Source organism: Takifugu rubripes, chromosome 1 (assembly GCF_901000725.2).
Source record: "Takifugu rubripes chromosome 1, fTakRub1.2, whole genome shotgun sequence".
NCBI classification, from domain to species: domain Eukaryota; kingdom Metazoa; phylum Chordata; class Actinopteri; order Tetraodontiformes; family Tetraodontidae; genus Takifugu; species Takifugu rubripes.
In genome coordinates this window covers 2122453-2140550 of record NC_042285.1, presented here as the reverse complement: position 1 = coordinate 2140550, position 18098 = coordinate 2122453, and the positions used below count along the sequence as shown (strand labels likewise).

At 55.9% G+C, this 18098-nt stretch overlaps 1 protein-coding gene across 2 annotated transcripts; it reads right to left on the bottom strand.

Moving 5' to 3' along the window:
• etv4 (ETS variant transcription factor 4) lies at positions 1-17653 on the bottom strand. 2 transcript variants are annotated; one of them, XM_029840892.1, is made up of 12 exons: positions 17402-17647; positions 16880-16970; positions 16721-16768; positions 13333-13386; positions 4981-5110; positions 4691-4873; positions 4210-4592; positions 2793-2867; positions 2403-2450; positions 1860-2032; positions 617-718; positions 1-491 (listed from the first exon to the last, which is right to left on the bottom strand). In XM_029840892.1, exons 1-12 carry the CDS (start codon positions 17456-17458, stop codon positions 264-266), a joined length of 1572 nt encoding a protein of 523 aa, XP_029696752.1. In that variant the 5' UTR covers positions 17459-17647; the 3' UTR covers positions 1-263. The 2 variants fall into 2 exon arrangements, with proteins under 2 accessions (XP_029696752.1, XP_029696757.1); XM_029840897.1 differs by having other exon boundaries at positions 303-491; positions 1860-1961; positions 17402-17653.
• Positions 17654-18098: the final 445 nt, after the last annotated feature.

Here is an 18098-nt window from a genome sequence, read left to right as displayed (position 1 = left end):
TTTGAGTATAATGGGTATTTATTAAGCATCTCTTTGACCACAGTCATGTTTACGGGTCGAGTTGGCCTCAGATGTGAGAGGAACGCAGCTCTGGAAAACAATCAAATCCCTACCGAGATTAATTTAAAACAAAAATCACCATAGCCTTATATACAAGTGGGTGGGGCGGGCATGTGCGGAGGGGGCGGGGCTTTGGGATGTGTATGATGGTGGGTGGGTACAGCAGGAGGGGTTCTGAAAGCAGGAGAGGGGTCGGGGGGGCTTTAGTACATGTAGCCTTTGGAGTAGGGCTGGGGGCCCATGTTTTGTGGAGCTTGTTCTGTCGTGTAGGACACGCCCTCGTCCAGGTGGGACAGGGGGACGGTGTCCTCCTCGTTGACGTAGCGCTCAAACTCGGCCTTCAGGCTGGGCCGCTGATTGTCGGGGAACGCCAGAGAGATGAGAGCCTCGGGCTCACACACGAACTTGTAAACGTAGCGCTCGCCTGCCACCTGGAGAGGGCGAGAAGGGGGCGTGGCTTCAGTCAGGCATCAATCAAAGTCCTCAGTGTTTTTAAGTATAGGAGCTGTATTCAGAGGCATTTAATTAGAACGCCAGACATTTAGCTTCAACATACCTTTTGCATGATTCCCTTCTCGTAGTAATAGCGCAGTGAGCGGCTGAGCTTGTCGTAGTTCATGGCCGGACGGTTCTTCTGCATCCCCCACAGCCGGGCCACCTGGGGAGGAACGTGGCTGATGAATAAAACGTGCACAGTCACGCAGTGGGAAGCCAAACGATCAACACATCTTCTCGCCGTGAGCTTCTTCGATCATGGATGTGTACATTCAAGAACGGTTTAGCATCGTCCTGCTACGGGATGCTAAAATGCTAACCCCTCCTCTGGTGAAGGAAGCGGGTGTAGTTTCCAGATGCGACCACTAGGGGCCCTCGTTGGCCTCCAGTGGTCCCCCTTCGCTGTTTTTGTGAAACAGTGTCAACACGCCAAGGCCGGGGCGAGTCCCCACATGTGGATCCACTTCCTTTTTATGTAAGCCGTTACCACTTGAATGCAACCAGAGTCGTACAGCGTTAGCAGTGAAATAGGAGCCGTGGTTGGCTGTCAGGGCGGCCATCAAACGCACCGCCAACCCTAAAATCCCCCCCCCCCCCGCCCGCGCTAACAAAAGACATCCGCCTGCGCCTGAAGATTCTCACAAACAGCGAGGGGAAAGTCTGCCGTGATGTGGCAGCAGCGGGGGGGGGTGTGAGGGTCGTGTTGACAAACACGGAGCTCGCGGAGAGAAGCGGCGAGGGGGAGGGGCCGAGGCGTTGATGACTCAGGAGGAGACGGGTCGTATCCCACCGTGGCCATCAGCCCGGTTTGATCTCTTAGCGTGCTCTCAGCCCTAATTGCGCTGGTAAAAACTCTCACCGCATCCATTATTCATGTACAGTGAAAAGATAATGGAAAACAGTAACGGCGCAGGACCCGCCTAAATGGACGCCGCCTGATACGAGACTTCAACCTCGCGGCGAGAGGACGCGAGGGCTGGTGCGGGTCGATGGTTCCGCGATAGCTCTCGCCCTTCGTTTATCAGTCCAGCATATGGGCGTTTTGAATAATGAATGTGGGACTAATGGGAAGTTGGATCAGAGCAGACCTGCGAGGAAAGTGGCCCAAACTCTGATCGGGCCGGTCCCGCCACCACCTCAAAGGCCTTCCAGGAATCAACCCCCAGCTCTTCTTATCAGGCTAACGTTAGCGCCACGACGGGCACCGACACGGACCCTACGTTCGATGAACATTTTTGTGGAAGCATGCTGGAGCTCTAAACCCAGACCCGCGACTTCTGGTCTACCCTGGCGAGGCCGCTCACCTCCTCGGGTTCGATCAGTTTGAACTCCATGCCGCGGCCGGTCCACGCGATGAAGTGGGCGTTGCCCGGGTCGTCCAGCAGGGCCACCAGGAACTGCCAGAGCTGCAGAGAACCTCGGCGTTGGTAAGGCGTACCCTCGCGAAAGACGCTTCCGCCCTCCTGCTTGACCTCACCTGGAGGAGAGAGGGAAGAGAACAGAGGTTGGTTCTGGAACAGCCATGTTCCTCTAGCACCCTGTTGCTACGTTGTAACCTGAGGCGACAAAACCCGAATACAGGTTAGCAAAGATAACTGATGGACAGGGAGGGCAGAGGTCAACCAACACGGATTGGTGTTCCTGGTTGTTTACAGGTCACCAGATACGTTGTGCACACGTGTGGGAACACGAGAAGCTCAGCTAAGTTACCGCTAGCACTCCCCCTCAGGCTAACCACTCCATCTCATTTAGCGTCACTCCCCAACAGCACCACGGGAAACGGCCCCGCGTCGCGTGAAACCAACCCTGCTAGCGCACAACAAGAACCAACAACAGAGAGGACTCACCTTCAAACTTCTCCGGAACCACACGGGAGTCGTTTTCAAAGAGATAACCTGGAACCACAGAGAGAAGCGCGTCAGGGTCTCCGCAACCTCAAAGGGGAGGAGCCAATGGCATAACGTGAAGCTAACACGCTAGCAAACGCCGCCCAAGTGAAAGCGGGAGAGTCAGAGTAAATGTGAGGGCGCGATTGTTTTCCTATTTTGCCGAGGGGATAAGAGCGGCGTTTTCCAGGACTCTGAACTGAACTGGGCCCAGCTTCCAGTTTATTCAGGAACGCTTGAGGCGGGAATGAGGCCAACGCCGCTGCCAATGGAAACAAAGCTAGTCCGCGCCGGTAAGCCAATGACCGCAGCGCTCTAACCGGCGTGACCAAGATACCGAGGCTGGGGTACCTTCAGTGTTGCTGTGCTGGGGGGGGTTGGGGTAGCCCTCGGAGCGGTGGTACATGGAGGGGCATCCGGGCACGTCTGAAACATAAAAAGTCCAGATTAAAACGGCTCTTCTCAAACACAGGGGGGGGCGGGGGTGATTAACCAGGAAGCAACGAGGGGTTAAAACAACAAGAATCGCAGCGTGCGCGCGTACGTGCACGCCGTGGTTTTGTGTGTTCAGCAGGAGCGCCGCAAGGACGTTTGTCCTATCGCTGCTCTGGCCCGCTGGTATTTTTAGGCGGTGATCCGGCACCTTCGGGCCTGTCCACACCTCCGCCGCACTCCTCCTTCTCCCAGGCTATCGCTTCTTCTGGGCCCCCGTCATCACGTCACCTTTGTCCGCGCTCGGTTGGCTCTCGTGCCCCGTCTTGTCCCGCCGTGTGTTCGCCTCTGGCCGTGAGTCACTCGCGGAGAATGTGGCGGCGATAAGACGCCGGAGGGAGACAAATAACCCAAATTCTGGGGCGGCAGCTCCCCATCACGCAGTAAACGGCGCCTTCCGCTGCAGTGAATGATGGGTAGAGCGGCGGGGTGCGACTGGCGTGGCTTTCGTGCGGCGGTTAAGCCCCGGATTTGCCGAATTGTGTGCGAAGCGGAGACGCGAGGCGTCTGCCTTTCATTGTTCTCGATAAAAGAAAACACTTGTTGTTTTTACACGACTTTGTCTTCAGGACGCGTCTGAGCCACCAGCCGGTCCGTTCCCGGCTGCCTCACGCAGCGAACGGAACCTTCAGCGCCGCCAACGTTTGATCATTACAGTGCAGATGAATGAAGCTGCCGATTTAACATGAATGAGGACTTAAAGCTTCTTTAACCCCCTCCCCCAAAGCTCCTCCCCCAAAGCCCCTCCCATCCCAAGCTCCTCCCCCCACAGACGTTCACAGAAACCAAAACATCCTTTTCTGACGTTCTCCAGGTTTCTCCTCAGAACTTCCTGGTGCATCAACAAAAGAAAAAAAGGAGGAGAAGCGCCCTCCCCTCCCCCCCCCCCCCCTCCCCGGTGGTTTGACTTGTTGTTTAAGTGCCTGCGCTGCCCCCCCCCTCTGGAAGCCCAACCAGTCAGAGGTTCAGGTTACTGCGGCTACGCTCATTTTTCCATTATGAGTTCATCTGCCTGCAGAAAGAGGAAGCCGCTGGTGCAACCTGAAACCCCAGAGCATTCCACCGGGGACTCTAGTCTTTCCAGTGCCCTCCATTTTCTCAATGAAATTCCTCTGCCTCTCCGAGAGGGAGGGAGGGAGGGGACAAGTAACACTTTTCCTCTTTTTCTCTGCAAGCAGTTGGAGGTGAAAAGAGTTTTCCCGAATCCCCGTTTTGTCGTCTGTTTTTTTGGACTTTGTCCACCTCCGAAGCAGCAACGTCAACGTTGGAGACTCACCGGGGTCGTAGGTGTAGTCTGTGGGCTCCTGCTTCACCATCATGTGGGCCGGGGGGAACCTGTGAGGGTGTGGGTGGGGTCCCGGGCCATGTCCTGGTCCGCTCCTGGGCCCGGAGCCTGTCATGTGAGCCGCCCGCTCATACAGGGGGTCCAGGTACTCCTGCTTGAAGCTCTGTTGCAGGTAGGGCATGCAGGGGTCGGAGTGCTGGCGGTGGTAACCCCCACCTCCTCCTCCCCCCCCTCCGCCACCACCCGGACCCCCACCCCCCCCCACGCCACTGCCGCCATGCCCGGCTGGGGCAGAGGGCATGCGCTGAAAGGGCTGTGCTGGTGGTGGGAACTGGGAGCACATGGGCTCTCCGGCCGCGCCCTGATACCTGGAACTGACCAATCACAGAGGAGACGCTGCAGTCAGCCCCGCCCACAACAAAAACCCAATACGATATTGATGGAATTAAACATTTGAGCGCCGCTGTATCACCTGGTGTTGATGGGGAAACTGTTGCTGGGCAACGGCTGTGAGGCGGCGGTAGGGTTCATGTAGCCGGCGTCGGGCCGTCCGGCCGTGGCGGGTTTGGGGGAGTAATGCTGCTGCATAGGAGACATGGGGGTCCCGGGACAGGAGCCTTTAGCTCCTCCTGCACCTCTCTTCTGCTCATAGGCACTGAAAACACGGAGGAGAGCGCGAACACATCCGTCAATGTAGCAAACGGAACGCCGCGGTGACGCGTTCAGGGACAGTAGGACGTTTGTACAGGTGTGAGGAGCCACCTGGCATAAAGGCACTGCTCTCCGCTGGGGTAGCTGAAGCTCTGCTTATGGCTGCAGGACTGGCTGGGGTCCGAACCCGGGCTCTGCGGCTCCTTCTTGATGGTGACGGGAGGGCTGTGAAACGCCACCGCTGAGGATAAATAGAGAGGAGGGTTAAAGCGCGCACGCACACACACACACACACACACACACACTTCGACTCCAGTCACATGACCTGGACTGACTAAAATGTCTATTTACAGTGAACCAGAACTCTTTATTTCCCCTCATTTCCTGACTCCTCACTCGACCTTTGAGCCGATCCGACAGCGACCAATCAAAATCCAGACGACCACGAAGAGGTTAGCGGATGAACGGCACCTTTAACGCGGACGGCTTCCAAGCAGCGGTTGAAATGTTCGAGAGTGGAGTTGAATATCCGGAGGACTGTGAACTTATTGGCATTATTTTAGTGGGCGTAAAACTGCGTTAAATGTCACCTAGCTTAAGAAAATGGCGTCGATAGAGAACAGGAAGCTAATATGCTAACGTGACACCAAACATTCCAATTGGCGTCCAGATGTGGGAGGTGGGATTTTCTCAAGATGGCGGCACTTTAAAGCGTCAGCCTGCGCCACACATCGGGTCGGAATCTTGAGGAATGTCGTCCCAGATTTCGCTCCGACGGCGGCCGCCTCTCTGTCCGTCAAACGGGACTCCTGGAGGCGACCTTTGACCCCCGGGGCCACAGAAACCACCCAGACTGGAGCGTCACACTGCGCCCAGGGCCCGTGTTTATTATGCGCAGGGAGGTTTTCTGTACAGGATGTTTTCCTGGTCCCGACAGGGTAAACAGCAGCAGCTGTGCACTTCCAGCTGCACGCGGCGGGTGTGTGTGTCTGTGTTGGACCTTCAGGGCCACCGTACCGGTCACTGTTAAACCCGCCTTGGCCTTATTTGGGAGGAATAAGTTGTGATTAATGGGACCTGAACAGCTTTTTGTCATCATTTGTGGCCGTGAAGAAGAAGGAAAAAAAAAAAAAAAGGAGATAAATAAAACGTGCGCGCCAGCGCCCGGAGCGGAACATCCCGTCCGACCGCGGCTCTGACGTTTGTTCCACTTGTTTGACTGAGAACAGGAAGAGGTTTTAAAAATGATAAACGGCGGCGAACAATCGACGGGCGCTGCTCATCGTCACGAACCTCCTATTTTTGGCCGGCGCTCGCTCTCCCGTGGCAGGCGGGCAGGTGAGGAAGTGTTGGCTTTAGCGGAGGATCAACAGGATTAGGGAGCATTTAGCCAGATTTCCCAGTCAGACGCGATGGGATTTCTGCCTCCTCTAAGTCTCCGGCAGCTCGTCTGCTGGTACTCGCCCGGTGGCACATGACCGCCACTCTAATAATACCACGGCGTTCACCTTCCCTCTTTCTGCGGGGCGGCCGTGAACGACCGGGGGTCCTGGGAGGCCGCCGGCGCTCCGAGCAGCCGGGCGGAGCCACTAATGCGATTGTCAGGAATGTTGCCCTTGATGTTCACTTTATGAGGATGTTCCGTTCCAAACCGCCCGGCCTGGGAACGCCGTCAGCTGCGTACGGACGCGCGCCGGAGCTATACGACCTTCACGGATCATCGCCAATTAAGCTTAAAGAGGCGGCGACGGAGAGCTTTTAATGTTTGCATATTTTCGAAAAAGCCGTCTCCCGGGTCGGGATTTGGAATCCGGTTGATGGATGTCCGTCAGGACTGAAGGCTGGTTAATGACGGCGAGGAATTACCGCGCGTTGGCGAAGAGGGACCAATCGAAAGTGCGAGGACGTTCGTGAGCGACAAAAACGTAGCTCGTCAGGCGACAACAAGGCGGCGGCTGGAAGCCAAACTTGTTGGTTGGAGCACAGAGGAAGACGACGACGTTTGGGCCGAAAAGACCTCCTCTAGCTACTTGCTCGCCGCTTCCACGGCGGTCCTCGTGTGTCATCGTTTAAAGGCAGATGTGGCGGCGGCGGACGATTGGGAGAAGAGGCAGAAGTCCGAGTTTTGGCTTCCTTTGGAGGGCTGGACTGCAGCACCTACGTGGTTAAGGACAAAGGCCTCATCCTCGCTGTTCCATCACCCACTTCCTCCGTTTGTGGCTTCCCATTCAGGCCCAAAGCCCTGTGTATACACCCCCCCCCCCCCCCCCAGCTTTAGGCTGGAGTGGCGTTTTACATATGTAAATGTTGGGTCTTCCAGCGGGGCTGCGGGGTGAAAGGTGACGGTCATGGCTGAGTGCTTTAGGAAGTAGAGGGATCATTACAGGGGAGGGCGTCCCATTCAACAGACACCCACCACAAACAAATCACAGAGGCAGGGATGGCACCACCCCCCCCCCCCCTCCCCCGGGGAGCCGGGCCCCTCAGCCGAGCCGCGCAGAGCCGGGATTCCTCCACTCTGGCGGCGTTCACATGAGGATGTGAGGGTCTGAGCGGAAAGTTCTGGTTCAGACAGGTCCGGTTTTACATTTCCAGGCTGAACTGGGCCCAGCTGCCGCCTTATATAAGAGCCTTTCCGACCATTAAAGTCCCCCAGCGGAGGGAAATCCAGTCTGAGGACGGCAGCGGATCTGGAGTTCCTTACACGAGATGTTTGTGCACGACTTGGCTCTGGAAGTCTGCAGCGCGACAGCCCCGCTAACCCGCTAACAATAACCCGGCGGACGTCAGGCCTGATGTCTTCCAGGGTGACCAGGTCTCGCTGAACTGAAGAACATGCTAGCATAATGTAAATATGCACTCAATAGTGGCGGCCGTGAGGACCGTTTGGCTTTTAGTCTCATCATCTCCAGGACATCTGGGGATCTGGTCTTCGTCCGGTGCCTCGGCCCGACAGTAAGAGCCAGCTGCCAACACGTGACTTCACCCCCCCCCCCCCCCCGCCTGTATGCGGCGAACCGACCCATACAAACAGGGACGCCGATTACGCCACCACGGTTTCAAAGGTTAAAAAGGAAGCTATCGATTTGCATGGCCTGCAACTGTCATTAGCAGCTTTGCTGAATACACAAACGTAGCAGCGCGAGTTTAACGTAACCCGACTCTAATGGCACGTTAGCGTCGGAGCTTCTGGGTTCCTGCATCCAGTAGCTCCAAGGCTAGGCTAGGCTATTTGGCTACGTCTCAAGCTATGACACCAACGGTGTTTGACCACTTTGTTAGTGGGGAAAAAGCCGCTTCAGAAAGTTTCCATTATATATTTTAATGGTGATTTAAGATTTCAACAACCCACCAGAACAAAGTTTCACTTCATCTCCGTCCCTCAGTGGAAAAACTGCGAGCAGCAGAGAGTGAAAGGGAAGTGATGCAGCGGCGCAGGATCCCGGCAGCAGGTCTGGCGTCATTCCGCTGGTGCATGGAAACATGTGCGGCACATGTGTGCCTCTCAGGTCACTGCACAATCAGGGTGGAGAGAAAAGCGGGACGCGCTCGTCCTCTGCACCAGCAGAGCCGGGCGGATCCACCCCGGCAGGGTGGGATCCATTAGCGTAGCGACGCTCCTCTCATCTGATAATGGCTCGGATTATTTAAAGCCCGGCTGTCAGGAACCTGCCGAACAGGACCGGCGGAGGGCCCGACAGCAGCGGCCGCGCTGCTACTGGGGGCCACGTTGGTCAACAGGAAGTAGATCAGACCAACGCCCGCCGTGACGGGTTTTTTTTTTTTTTTTTTTGCAAATGCCAGAGTTTTACTTCCACTTTTTCCAACTGGAAATAGTGTCCAGCATTCGTTTCGTTTCGTCAGAAGGTCGAAGAGAAACCAGCGGATCCCTTTGATTTCAGCGGGAACCCCCCCCCCCCCCGAAACGGTGCGACACCATCTTCTGGGGCGGGGGCGGTAAAACTTGGGAGGCTCACCTTTTTCCCCCGTCGTCCACTTCCTGCTCTATTGTGCCGACTCGGCTTTTCATAAATGACGATTGAGCGGTCGTAAATCTCGCTTAATGGACATGTTACAATAGACGCCTGTCCCGGGACATGTGCCGCGAGGGGGGGGGGGGGGGCACGGGCGAGGGGAAGATGTGATTAATCTGGCCCAGTATTGACTCCATCCCTTTGCCCCCCGATAGAGCCGCCCCCTCTTAATGTTTAATGTAGGCATCGATCCAGGCACCACACTGTTAGCGAGATGATATAATGAGCCCCCACTGCCCGCTGGAGGGGGTGGGGGTGAGGGTCATGGATCGGGGGGGGGGGGGGGGGGAGTGCCGCTGCTCTTGTTTGTTTCTCTGGATCATACGTGTCTTTTTTAATTGCCTTATCAGCAGGTCGACACGGTCAACGTGGCTAACGTATCCGGTTCTCCCCCAGAATCTTGACCACAGCTTTCCCGAAACCTATGACCCCCCCCACCCCCCACCCCCGACACACACACACACACACACACACACTCTACTCTCTGCTGATTTATCTGGGCTTTATCTTGATCAAGTTATCCATCAGCTCTCTACATCTCCTCCATGGCAAAGATCAATACACCCCCCCCCCCCAGCACGCCCTGCACACCCCCCCCCCCCCCCACTCCCGTCAGCAGGTTGCCACAGCCCCACCCTCTACGCCATCCGATCAAAGTTCTGAAGAAACTAAATTTTAACGTTCAGAGCTCAGAGGTGAGCTAAAAACAGCCATTTCCACCCTGATGGGTGCTAATAACCCTCGTTGATACAAGGCCGGGGTCAACGGGGGTCGACGGGGTCTTGGGCCCCAGACGAGGAGAAGAACCAACCACCACAACAACCAGTATGTATCTATAGACGTCTCTGTGGGCGGAGCCACATCTATATGGGCGGGGCCGCGTCGCTGTGGGCGGGGCCACGTCGTCCCTGCAGCATCTGGTCCCGTTCCATCAAAAAAAACAATCCAGCTGCAGAGAAGCCGAGCTGAAGTAAACACACGTGCACAGGCACGCACACACGCACGCACGCACGCACACACACACACACGCAGCTCCTCTCAATCCCCGGTAATAAAACACACACTGCCGCCCATTCACAGAGTCCTTCTGCTGACAGTGGGGCTGCGCCGCCTGGCCCAAATCCCCGAGGCCCCCTGGTTTGGACAGAGCTGTTCTGATCCAACAAGCAGCGGGGCCTCGCTGGAAGCTGTTAAACCGCCATTTCTCTGCACGCCGCCATTTCCAGGGGAGCTGAAAGAGCCTCGGACGACGCTGCCGAACGTCTGCAGGAACGCGCAAAGTCGGGCGGGACAAAGGCGCGATTGTGTCCCGGGAGACTTTTAACCGTTTTAACCGGAGAGACGCGAGCGGTGGTGTGTGATTGGGGGGGGGGATGTGGCCCAAAAGTCATGAATGAAGGTTCACTCCCTGTAATTCAATGTGCCGCCTCAGCCGCTCTTTCACAACACACCCATTCATAAAACTGCAGGAGAGAGCGCGCGCGCCTGCGTGTGCGCGCGCGCGCGCGAGAGGAATCACATGTTTGCTGCTAAAACGGCCATTTTACTGGCCAGCAGGACAAAAACACAGTTGACGTCTGAAGTTCTGGCTGCGTTTTGGGTTTTTTTGGATGTGTTGCGTTGCAGCTGTATTTTGGAAAAACCGGAGAACTCAGAGCTGCACGTCTGGTCTCTCAAGGAGGGGAGGGGGGGGGCTCCAATCGGGCCCAAACAGGGCCCTTCTGATCCAGAACAACAACGGAGGCTGAAGGCCGCGGGTTCATGACTAAGCAGAACACAGGCGCTCTGCTGGGAGGATTCAGCTGCACTTTCTTCCCCATTTCGCTGCGTCTGCTCTCCTCCTCGCCCTCTTTCGGGTCCTTTTTTTTTTGGACACCGGGTCACGGCGGCTGCACGCTCGTGAAAAAACAAACCCTCCTAAATGAGGAAAGAATACCGGAAAAACAAAAGGAAACACGCCAGAACAGATCTGTTGGCATTTCCAACAACAAAAGTGCAAGAAAAACCAGGCGTGTTTACAGACGAGAAATCACGTTTTTGTTCGTGTCCCTGTCAGAAAAGGGGGCAAATCCCACCTATGGAATCCCACCTATGGAATCCCACCCATCCCAACGCAGGAGGGAATCTCTCCGGCTACAGTTTGTGCTCCGTAACGCCGCTCTAGAGCCACAACTTCCTATATAATTACTGCAAGACGCAGTCAAACAATCGTCCCACACAGCTCTGGATTAGTTCACCATCTTAAAACACTCAGAGAGAGAGAGAGAGAGAGTGTGTGTGTGTGAGTGTGTGTGTGTGTGTGTGTGTGTGTGTGTGTGTGTGTGTGTGTGTGTGTGGAAAGAGAGAGAGAAAAGGGAAAGGGGAGGGAAGCGGTGGGGGTCCAGATTTTTAAATTCTACTTAGTTTGTGCAGAAACAGGAAGGGAGGGAGGGGCCTGGTGTGTCCACTTGGAGACGAGGGGGAGGCCTCTAGTACTGGAGGGCTTTTTTTTTATGAATGAAGAGCGAAGGAGGGAGAAGCAGCGGAGGACTGGGGGGGGGGGGGGGGGGGGGACACGCTTCCTCTTGCGCACACGGGGAAGAAAATTTATGAATGGGTCACGTCTCCGACGGGCTGCTCCAAGTGTAAACAACATAGTTGGACAAAGAAGCTGCAGCCTGTGCGGAGCGCTCTCCAGAGGCAGCGCGCGCGCGCACGCGCGCACAGTAACGACGCGCTCTCGTCAACTACGCGCACCATAAACTCGAGTGACACCTCCGCGTGTTTCTTCCCGTCAGGCGGCGGACGGACAAAAGAGTCAGTCGGACAGCAAACACCCCGAACATTTGGCCCTGAAAGAGACCCTCGGGGGTCCTTCGGGTCAAAGGGGACCCAGCAAGAACCTCGGGCCGGGTCCGCCCCTCACAAAGGATCACAGGAGCTCATAAAGATGAGTTTGGAGCTGCTTAAAGGCTGCGGCGAAATGAAATACGGGGGCACCACGACATCGATCATCATCGGCTCACACACGCGCGCACACACGCATACACACACACACACACACACCCTGTGCAGCAGCGTCGGGCGCGAGCTGAGCGAGAAACCAGCCGATGAGATCGATTTACCAGATGTGCAGGTGTTGCGCAACCCTTCCCAATCAAACATTCCACCCGCTGTTTTCCCGCGCCTCCCTCCCGTCGCTCACGCGCGCAGGTAGCAGCCTGACTCGGTAAACGCCAACGTTTTATTTGACCTTTCTACTTCTTCTTCTTCTCTTCTTCAAGCCTCAATTATATCCTGCTCACATGGGATCGCAGCTCTGCCACGTGCTCTTTGTTTTATTGCCGGAGTTTCCAAAACAGGTGAGTCACCTGTTTTGACACCAACCAGACACAGACTGAACACAGACCGAGCACAAAAGAGCTGCTGGGGCTGTTTGCAGTCTCCGGGAAACACTTTTACCAGTTTGTAACCTTTTCGCAGGCTGCCGCTAAGGCGCCGCGCTAGCGTCATTCCCGCCAACCAAAGGAAGCTAATTGTGCTAACACGGACGCGCTGGACAGCCTTTAAATCCCGGCACTTTTACGAGCGCGAGGGCTCGTGTAAACACGGACGCGCGTGTTTCTCGTCACTTGTCAGCTCCGGATTCTGGCGCTGGACGCTGCGGCGTCTCATCAGCGGCCGTCCGTCAACGCCGCAGCGCCTCTGCTGCGGATAAGCGAGCTGCCCGTCAACCCGGACCCCCCCCCCACACCCGTGACCCAGCATATCAGGCTCCGGTCAGCCGTTAGTGGAGGCCTGACAGCTGATTGGCTGACAGGTCAGGGGGTTAAGTAGACATGGCCCCCGCCGGCCCCTGGGGTTCATTCGCACTTCCTCCTCCTCATTGTTGGCCAACACAGAGCGACGGCGCCGTGTGTCACCGAGGGCGGGGCCAGCAGTCGCAACAGGAAGTGGCTTTGACTGAGAGCTGTCAGTTTTGGTTTGAAGCCGCGATTATTCCCGAGGTGTTCTGAGAGACGGGGCCGCTGGGGGGGGGGGGGGGGGGGGGGGGGTTGTCCTCCCGCCCTGATCCTGAACCGCCATTGTTTGGGAACACAAGCAGAAAGGGAAACCACTGAAAGAGCCGCTCAGCTGCGCTTCCCAGGAATTTGCTTTCCCATTTCACGTCTTCCGAGCGGCACAAAGGTCCATCTTTGTACCTGCGCCCCCTCGCCCGTCTCTTTACTGGTTTCCTGCGTCGTTCCCATTCAGCCCTTCAAAGGCATGCAAATGGTTGAGGGCAGCGCGGGATGTCGGCTTCCACATGCGCTCCCCGATGTCCGGCTCATTAGGCCGCTCGCGTCTGCCACCACCCCCCCACAAAAAAAATAGACCCTAGAAGCGGAGCTAACCCGCCTGGACGCTGCTTCGGACGCGTTTGCCGGGAAAAAACGAAGGAGTTACTCACAGTTCTCGGAATGGAAGTCGGGAACAAACTGCTCGTCGCTGTCAGGAACCTGAGCTGGAAGCAGAGAAGAAGAAACGGGAATTAGAGGGAAGTTTCTCCACACACGACCTCCGGCCTGACCTTCCCGGGACATTAATCAATGAGCAATAATGGCGACTCCACCCCTCCAACCAGGAAGGGGGCAACTAAGAACACCAGAGGAAAGAGGCACCCCAGTACATCATCCCAGTTGGTCTCCATTCACCACCAGTTAGTTGCTTCCATGTTTCCAGGTTTCTTATTCCCACCGCAGGACTACAAACGGAACAAGTGAGGGATTCTCTCTCCGCTGGTCTCTGGACCAGCAGGACGATCCGGATGCAGTCTGGACTTCATCGAAGATTAAGGGGAACACATTGGTCCGCCAGAACCTCTTGGATAAAGAAGCTCGGAGCTTTCAGAGAACGAGACAGGAAGTGGACGTCCACCTCCTGGAGGACGTCCTCCAGGAAGTGGACGTCCTCCAGGAGGTGGACGTCAACATTTAGGTTGAACCAACCCTGCGTCCTTCAGCCCACTTCTGTCCCATCACGTCGGAGATCAAAGAACCTTCTAATTTCCACATAATTTGGCGTTTGGAATTCTGCAAATTACATTCCCCCCCCCCCCGTGAAGGATCCGGGAGGAGGGACACGGCTGCGGCCTCGGGTCCGCCCGGTTGCTTCCTCCGTTTCCGGTCTCCGGTGAGACAAGACAGAAAGCAAAACTGTCCAGAGGAGGACGAGAAACGGGGAAGCAAGAAATTCAAATCTGCTTTGTCGTCACGCCGCCGCTTCCTGCGCAGAGGAAACCGGATGACGGCGTTTTGGAACATGTTCGGATAAATGGCATCAATTTCTTGGACAGCGGCGCATCCTGTGGCCCACTATTCCGTAATGGAATTAGCCCCTCTTAACTTTTCTGCCTCTTCGGCCCCCGGGGGCAGGAGGACACAGAGACACAGCAGCCGATATTCTTGTCCAACAAATCAATCAACTCTGCCGGTTCCCACTCGTCCAGAAGCTGCTGGACCTCGCGTGGATCCCATTATTTTCCTGGAACACCTTGACGGGGGACTTTGAGATGCGAGTCGGCACATAAGGAAAGTGGTTTTTTTTGTTTTTGTCAGCGGCGCACGCTCGTCTCCGTGCTTCCAGGCGCTCGGAATGACTCCCCCCCCCACCCCCGGTTCCCTCCTCCTTCTTGGTGGGAGATCCTGGGAGGAGCGAAGCAGCCTCAGTCGAGGCCGAAAGGAGACAAGATGAGACAAGTTCCTGAACCGTCTGTCTGTCCGACCGTCTGTCTGTCGGCTGCTTCCGGGGAGAAACAGAGACAGAACGACCCCCCCCCCCATCATCCCGCCAGCTGCCCGGCTTTTACAGCGTTTCTGAATCCCTCACAACTGCAATCAGTCACGATAAAGTCTTTAATTAATGCAACAGGAAAGAGGAGTTCTGAGCTGGGGGGGGGGCTGGAAATGCTGCGTACTTACAGTTAAATAGTGCCTCCATCTCTCCGTCCTGTGATTCAGCAGCGAGCAGCCGCCCGCTTCATCAGAAATCCACTCGGGAGTTTCATTTTTGAGGACACTCCGGCAACCTGATCCTTCCCGGCACCTTCAGGATTTCGCCGTTCCTGCGGTGGCGGCACCCATTTTGCATTTTCTGACCGTTCTGCGGCCACGGTTTGGACCTGAACGTGACCAGGCCGCTTGTACAGGAAGTCACTTATTACCGTGGTTTCCATTAAACAACCAAACAAACAAAAAGCCTCGTAGCACATTAAACACACTCGACCGCGACTGGTTTCCACGGTAGATGTCACCAACACAACCCGTACGGCCACTCTTCCGGGTCTGGTTTACTCACATTTGGAACCGTTTGATTATTTTTTTTATTAAGAATGCGGACCTGGCCCGGGCCACACTGCAACACCCCGTCGCGGGGACGAGGAACAGCCAAGCACGGACGCTAACGTTTGGCAATAGTTCCGAAAACACGAGTTATGCTTCGCTAATTTCAACACGTGCCAAAAAAAGCAGCATAAACAGCATCCTTGTCCACGCCTGACCTTATGTTTGTTTAGTGGTTGCTACGGCAACCAGCCCTTATAAAGGGATAGCGACCACCTGCTAACAAAGAGCAGTTAGCGTCTTCAGCGGCGTGTCCCATTGACGGGACAAACGTGCGCCCAATCCATAGGGTGAATTCCTGTGGGGTGACTTCAGCATAATTACAGAAAAAAAAAAACAGGCTTCCAATGACCTCAGAGTCGACAGATGTTAAACGGGGGGAACCTGACCACGCCGCAAACCCTTGGAGCGGACTTCCTTTCTCTGTCTGGAGCCACCGAGGCTTCGGCGACGCAAAACTCGCTGCCCTTCGACGCCGAATAAGAAAAGCTGAGAATGCTAATGTGACGACAACGGCGTCGACGCCGAAGGTGCCGTTCCCGCGGAGACGTCTCCCCACTTCCTGCCCCACCTGACCCCGTCACCCCACTCATGCTAGCACCTTTAGCCCAGCAGCCACGGCCAGGTCGGTTTCACCCATTTTCTGTTATTACTTTCTGTTATAGAACTTTACAGCTCATATGGGAAGTTCTGATTCTGGCTTCTGTTGGAGTGAGTAGCAACGAGGATGCCAGTGCCCCCCCCCCCCCAGTCCAAACACACCAGCTCACTGGTCTCACACTGGAGCGCGACTGGTCTCCACAACTGGTGTGATGTCAGGAACACCGGTACCAGAACCGCCGCTTTCTCATTTCGGAGAAGGGAGCCAACAACCAGACCGGGTTCCCTTTGTTTCAGGGGTGGTGGTGGGGGGGGGGGGGGGGGGGGCGGGTTTAAACAGGATTTATCATGTCGATGTGGTTCACATTAAATGTCAAGAATGAAGCCGCGCTCCCCTTTAAACCTGCACATCAAACGCGCATCAAAGCAGCCGAGGCAACACAATCGACACCTCCCGGTTCACCCCCCCCCCCCATAACACCAGTCTGGCTTCCCACCTCCTGGACCATCTCTGTGCTGCGTGAGTGACACGAGCCCAACAGCCTGTTTGTTTGCCCTGGCTGCTGCTGGCTGGCTGGCACGCACGCCACATGCCAACATGGCCAAAATAGGACATGCTCCAAGCTAATACTGTCCCGTCTGTGTTCTCCCCTCCGGCCTCTTTCTGACCATCCAGGGGTTTATGAGCATATGTGTCCCGTCAGGAAAGTTTAGAACGAACACGCGAGGTCACCTTCTCGCCCATTGGGGAGGGAAAAAAGCCCAGCAGGAAAGCTGCGGCTGATTAAGTCCATCACCACGATGAGGAGATCGTCCACAGAAGCAGCGAGCAGAAGAGAAACAAAGAGGAAATCTCACCTTCTGTGAGCCACGTCTCCTGGAGTTGGCTTAAATCCTGAAAAAGATCTGGGGAGTGGGGAGACAGAGTTTAGAGAAGCTGGGTCCGACTCAGACACGTCCCGAGGTTCATCATAACCTGAGCCGAGGTCAAGTATTGAGATTTGAGCTGAGTTTTACCTTCGGATTCCTGAGGTGGCAGCTCTGTTTCCATGTATTTCCTCTTGGCTGCCATTAACAGTCTGTTTAGGGGCCCATTTCCATGCGATTTCTGCACAAACCCGGAGAGCAGAAGTGAGAAAGGGGCAGATCAATCAGCGAAAATGGCAGCTGTTGTCATTTCTGCGGAAGGCTGCGGCCGTGCGTGACCATCAAACTGCTCAGAAAGCGACACGTTTCGCGTTCGCGGCGGGGAAAAAAGCAAAACAGACGCGCGCCTGCGAGGAAAGTGGCCGCTCGGCTCCCCAAACATCACCAAACCCGGCGCGTGATTGACGTTAGCGCAACATTTTCACTTAGTTTTAGGACGAGTTCGGCGTCGCACACAAACACACACACGCACACTCGCTCTCGCGCGCGCACACACACGCGCACACACACAGGGCTGCTGCCACGGAGCAAAACTCGCTCGGACGCGCGACGCGACGATTAAAACAAATAAAGCCGCGCCGAGCCGGACGGTCGAGCTGCATCCATACGTACATTTGCTAAAGTGTAAGGCACTTGCTGGTCCAAATATCCATCCATCTTATAATCCATCCGTTAACCGTTTGTGGTCATCGGGGCTGAGCTGGTCCGCGCAGCTCGCAGGGACTCAGATGAGAGGAGGGAGCTGCGCGTCAATGGAGCTGCGTGGAGGCTGCATGCATAATGAGCTCCATTCACAAAAAAAAAACACCGAGGGGAAGTGATTACCCAGCGGGCCGCTGCCCCCCACCCCTACACAGACCTGCCTTTTTTTTTTTTTGTTTGTGGGTGCGCGCATGTGTGACGGACGGGCGCTGAAGATTTCGCACCTCCGCGCCGGACTTTCGGAGCACTTTGTGCGTAAACGGGTCAGACGGGCCGTGCTGAGGTCGGGGAGGGGGCGGGGGGGGGGGGGGGGGCACGGCTCGGCTTTCAGCGCGTTTATCTCCCCACAGTCAACAGGTTGAACAGCTTTTTTACGCATTTCTGGACGTATATAATCTAGAGTTTGCACCGTCACGGCGCCTGCCGGACAGATTCGGGGATAAAGTTGCTTCGCCTCCTGATTGGTGGATTTCCTCTTTCAAGAGCTCGAATTTCTCCCCTTTGTCCCCTTGAATACGCTCACTTATGAATGAACCCCCCCTCCTCTCCCCACGCGGGCCAATCGGAAGTGCTGGAATGAGGACGATAACGTCGGTGGGCGGGGCCG

Bases quoted from the DNA above. Each gene is read 5' to 3' on its own strand.
- etv4 (XM_029840892.1), bottom strand. From the start codon at position 17,458: ATGGATTATAAGATGGATGGATATTTGGACCAGCAAGTGCCTTACACT. The intron at 5,111-13,332 runs GTGAGTAACTCC...ATTTATCCTCAG, and splicing joins CGACTTCCATTCCGAGAACT to CGGTGGCGTTTCACAGCCCT. The intron at 4,593-4,690 runs GTGATACAGCGG...GTGATTGGTCAG, and splicing joins AGTTTCCCCATCAACACCAG to TTCCAGGTATCAGGGCGCGG.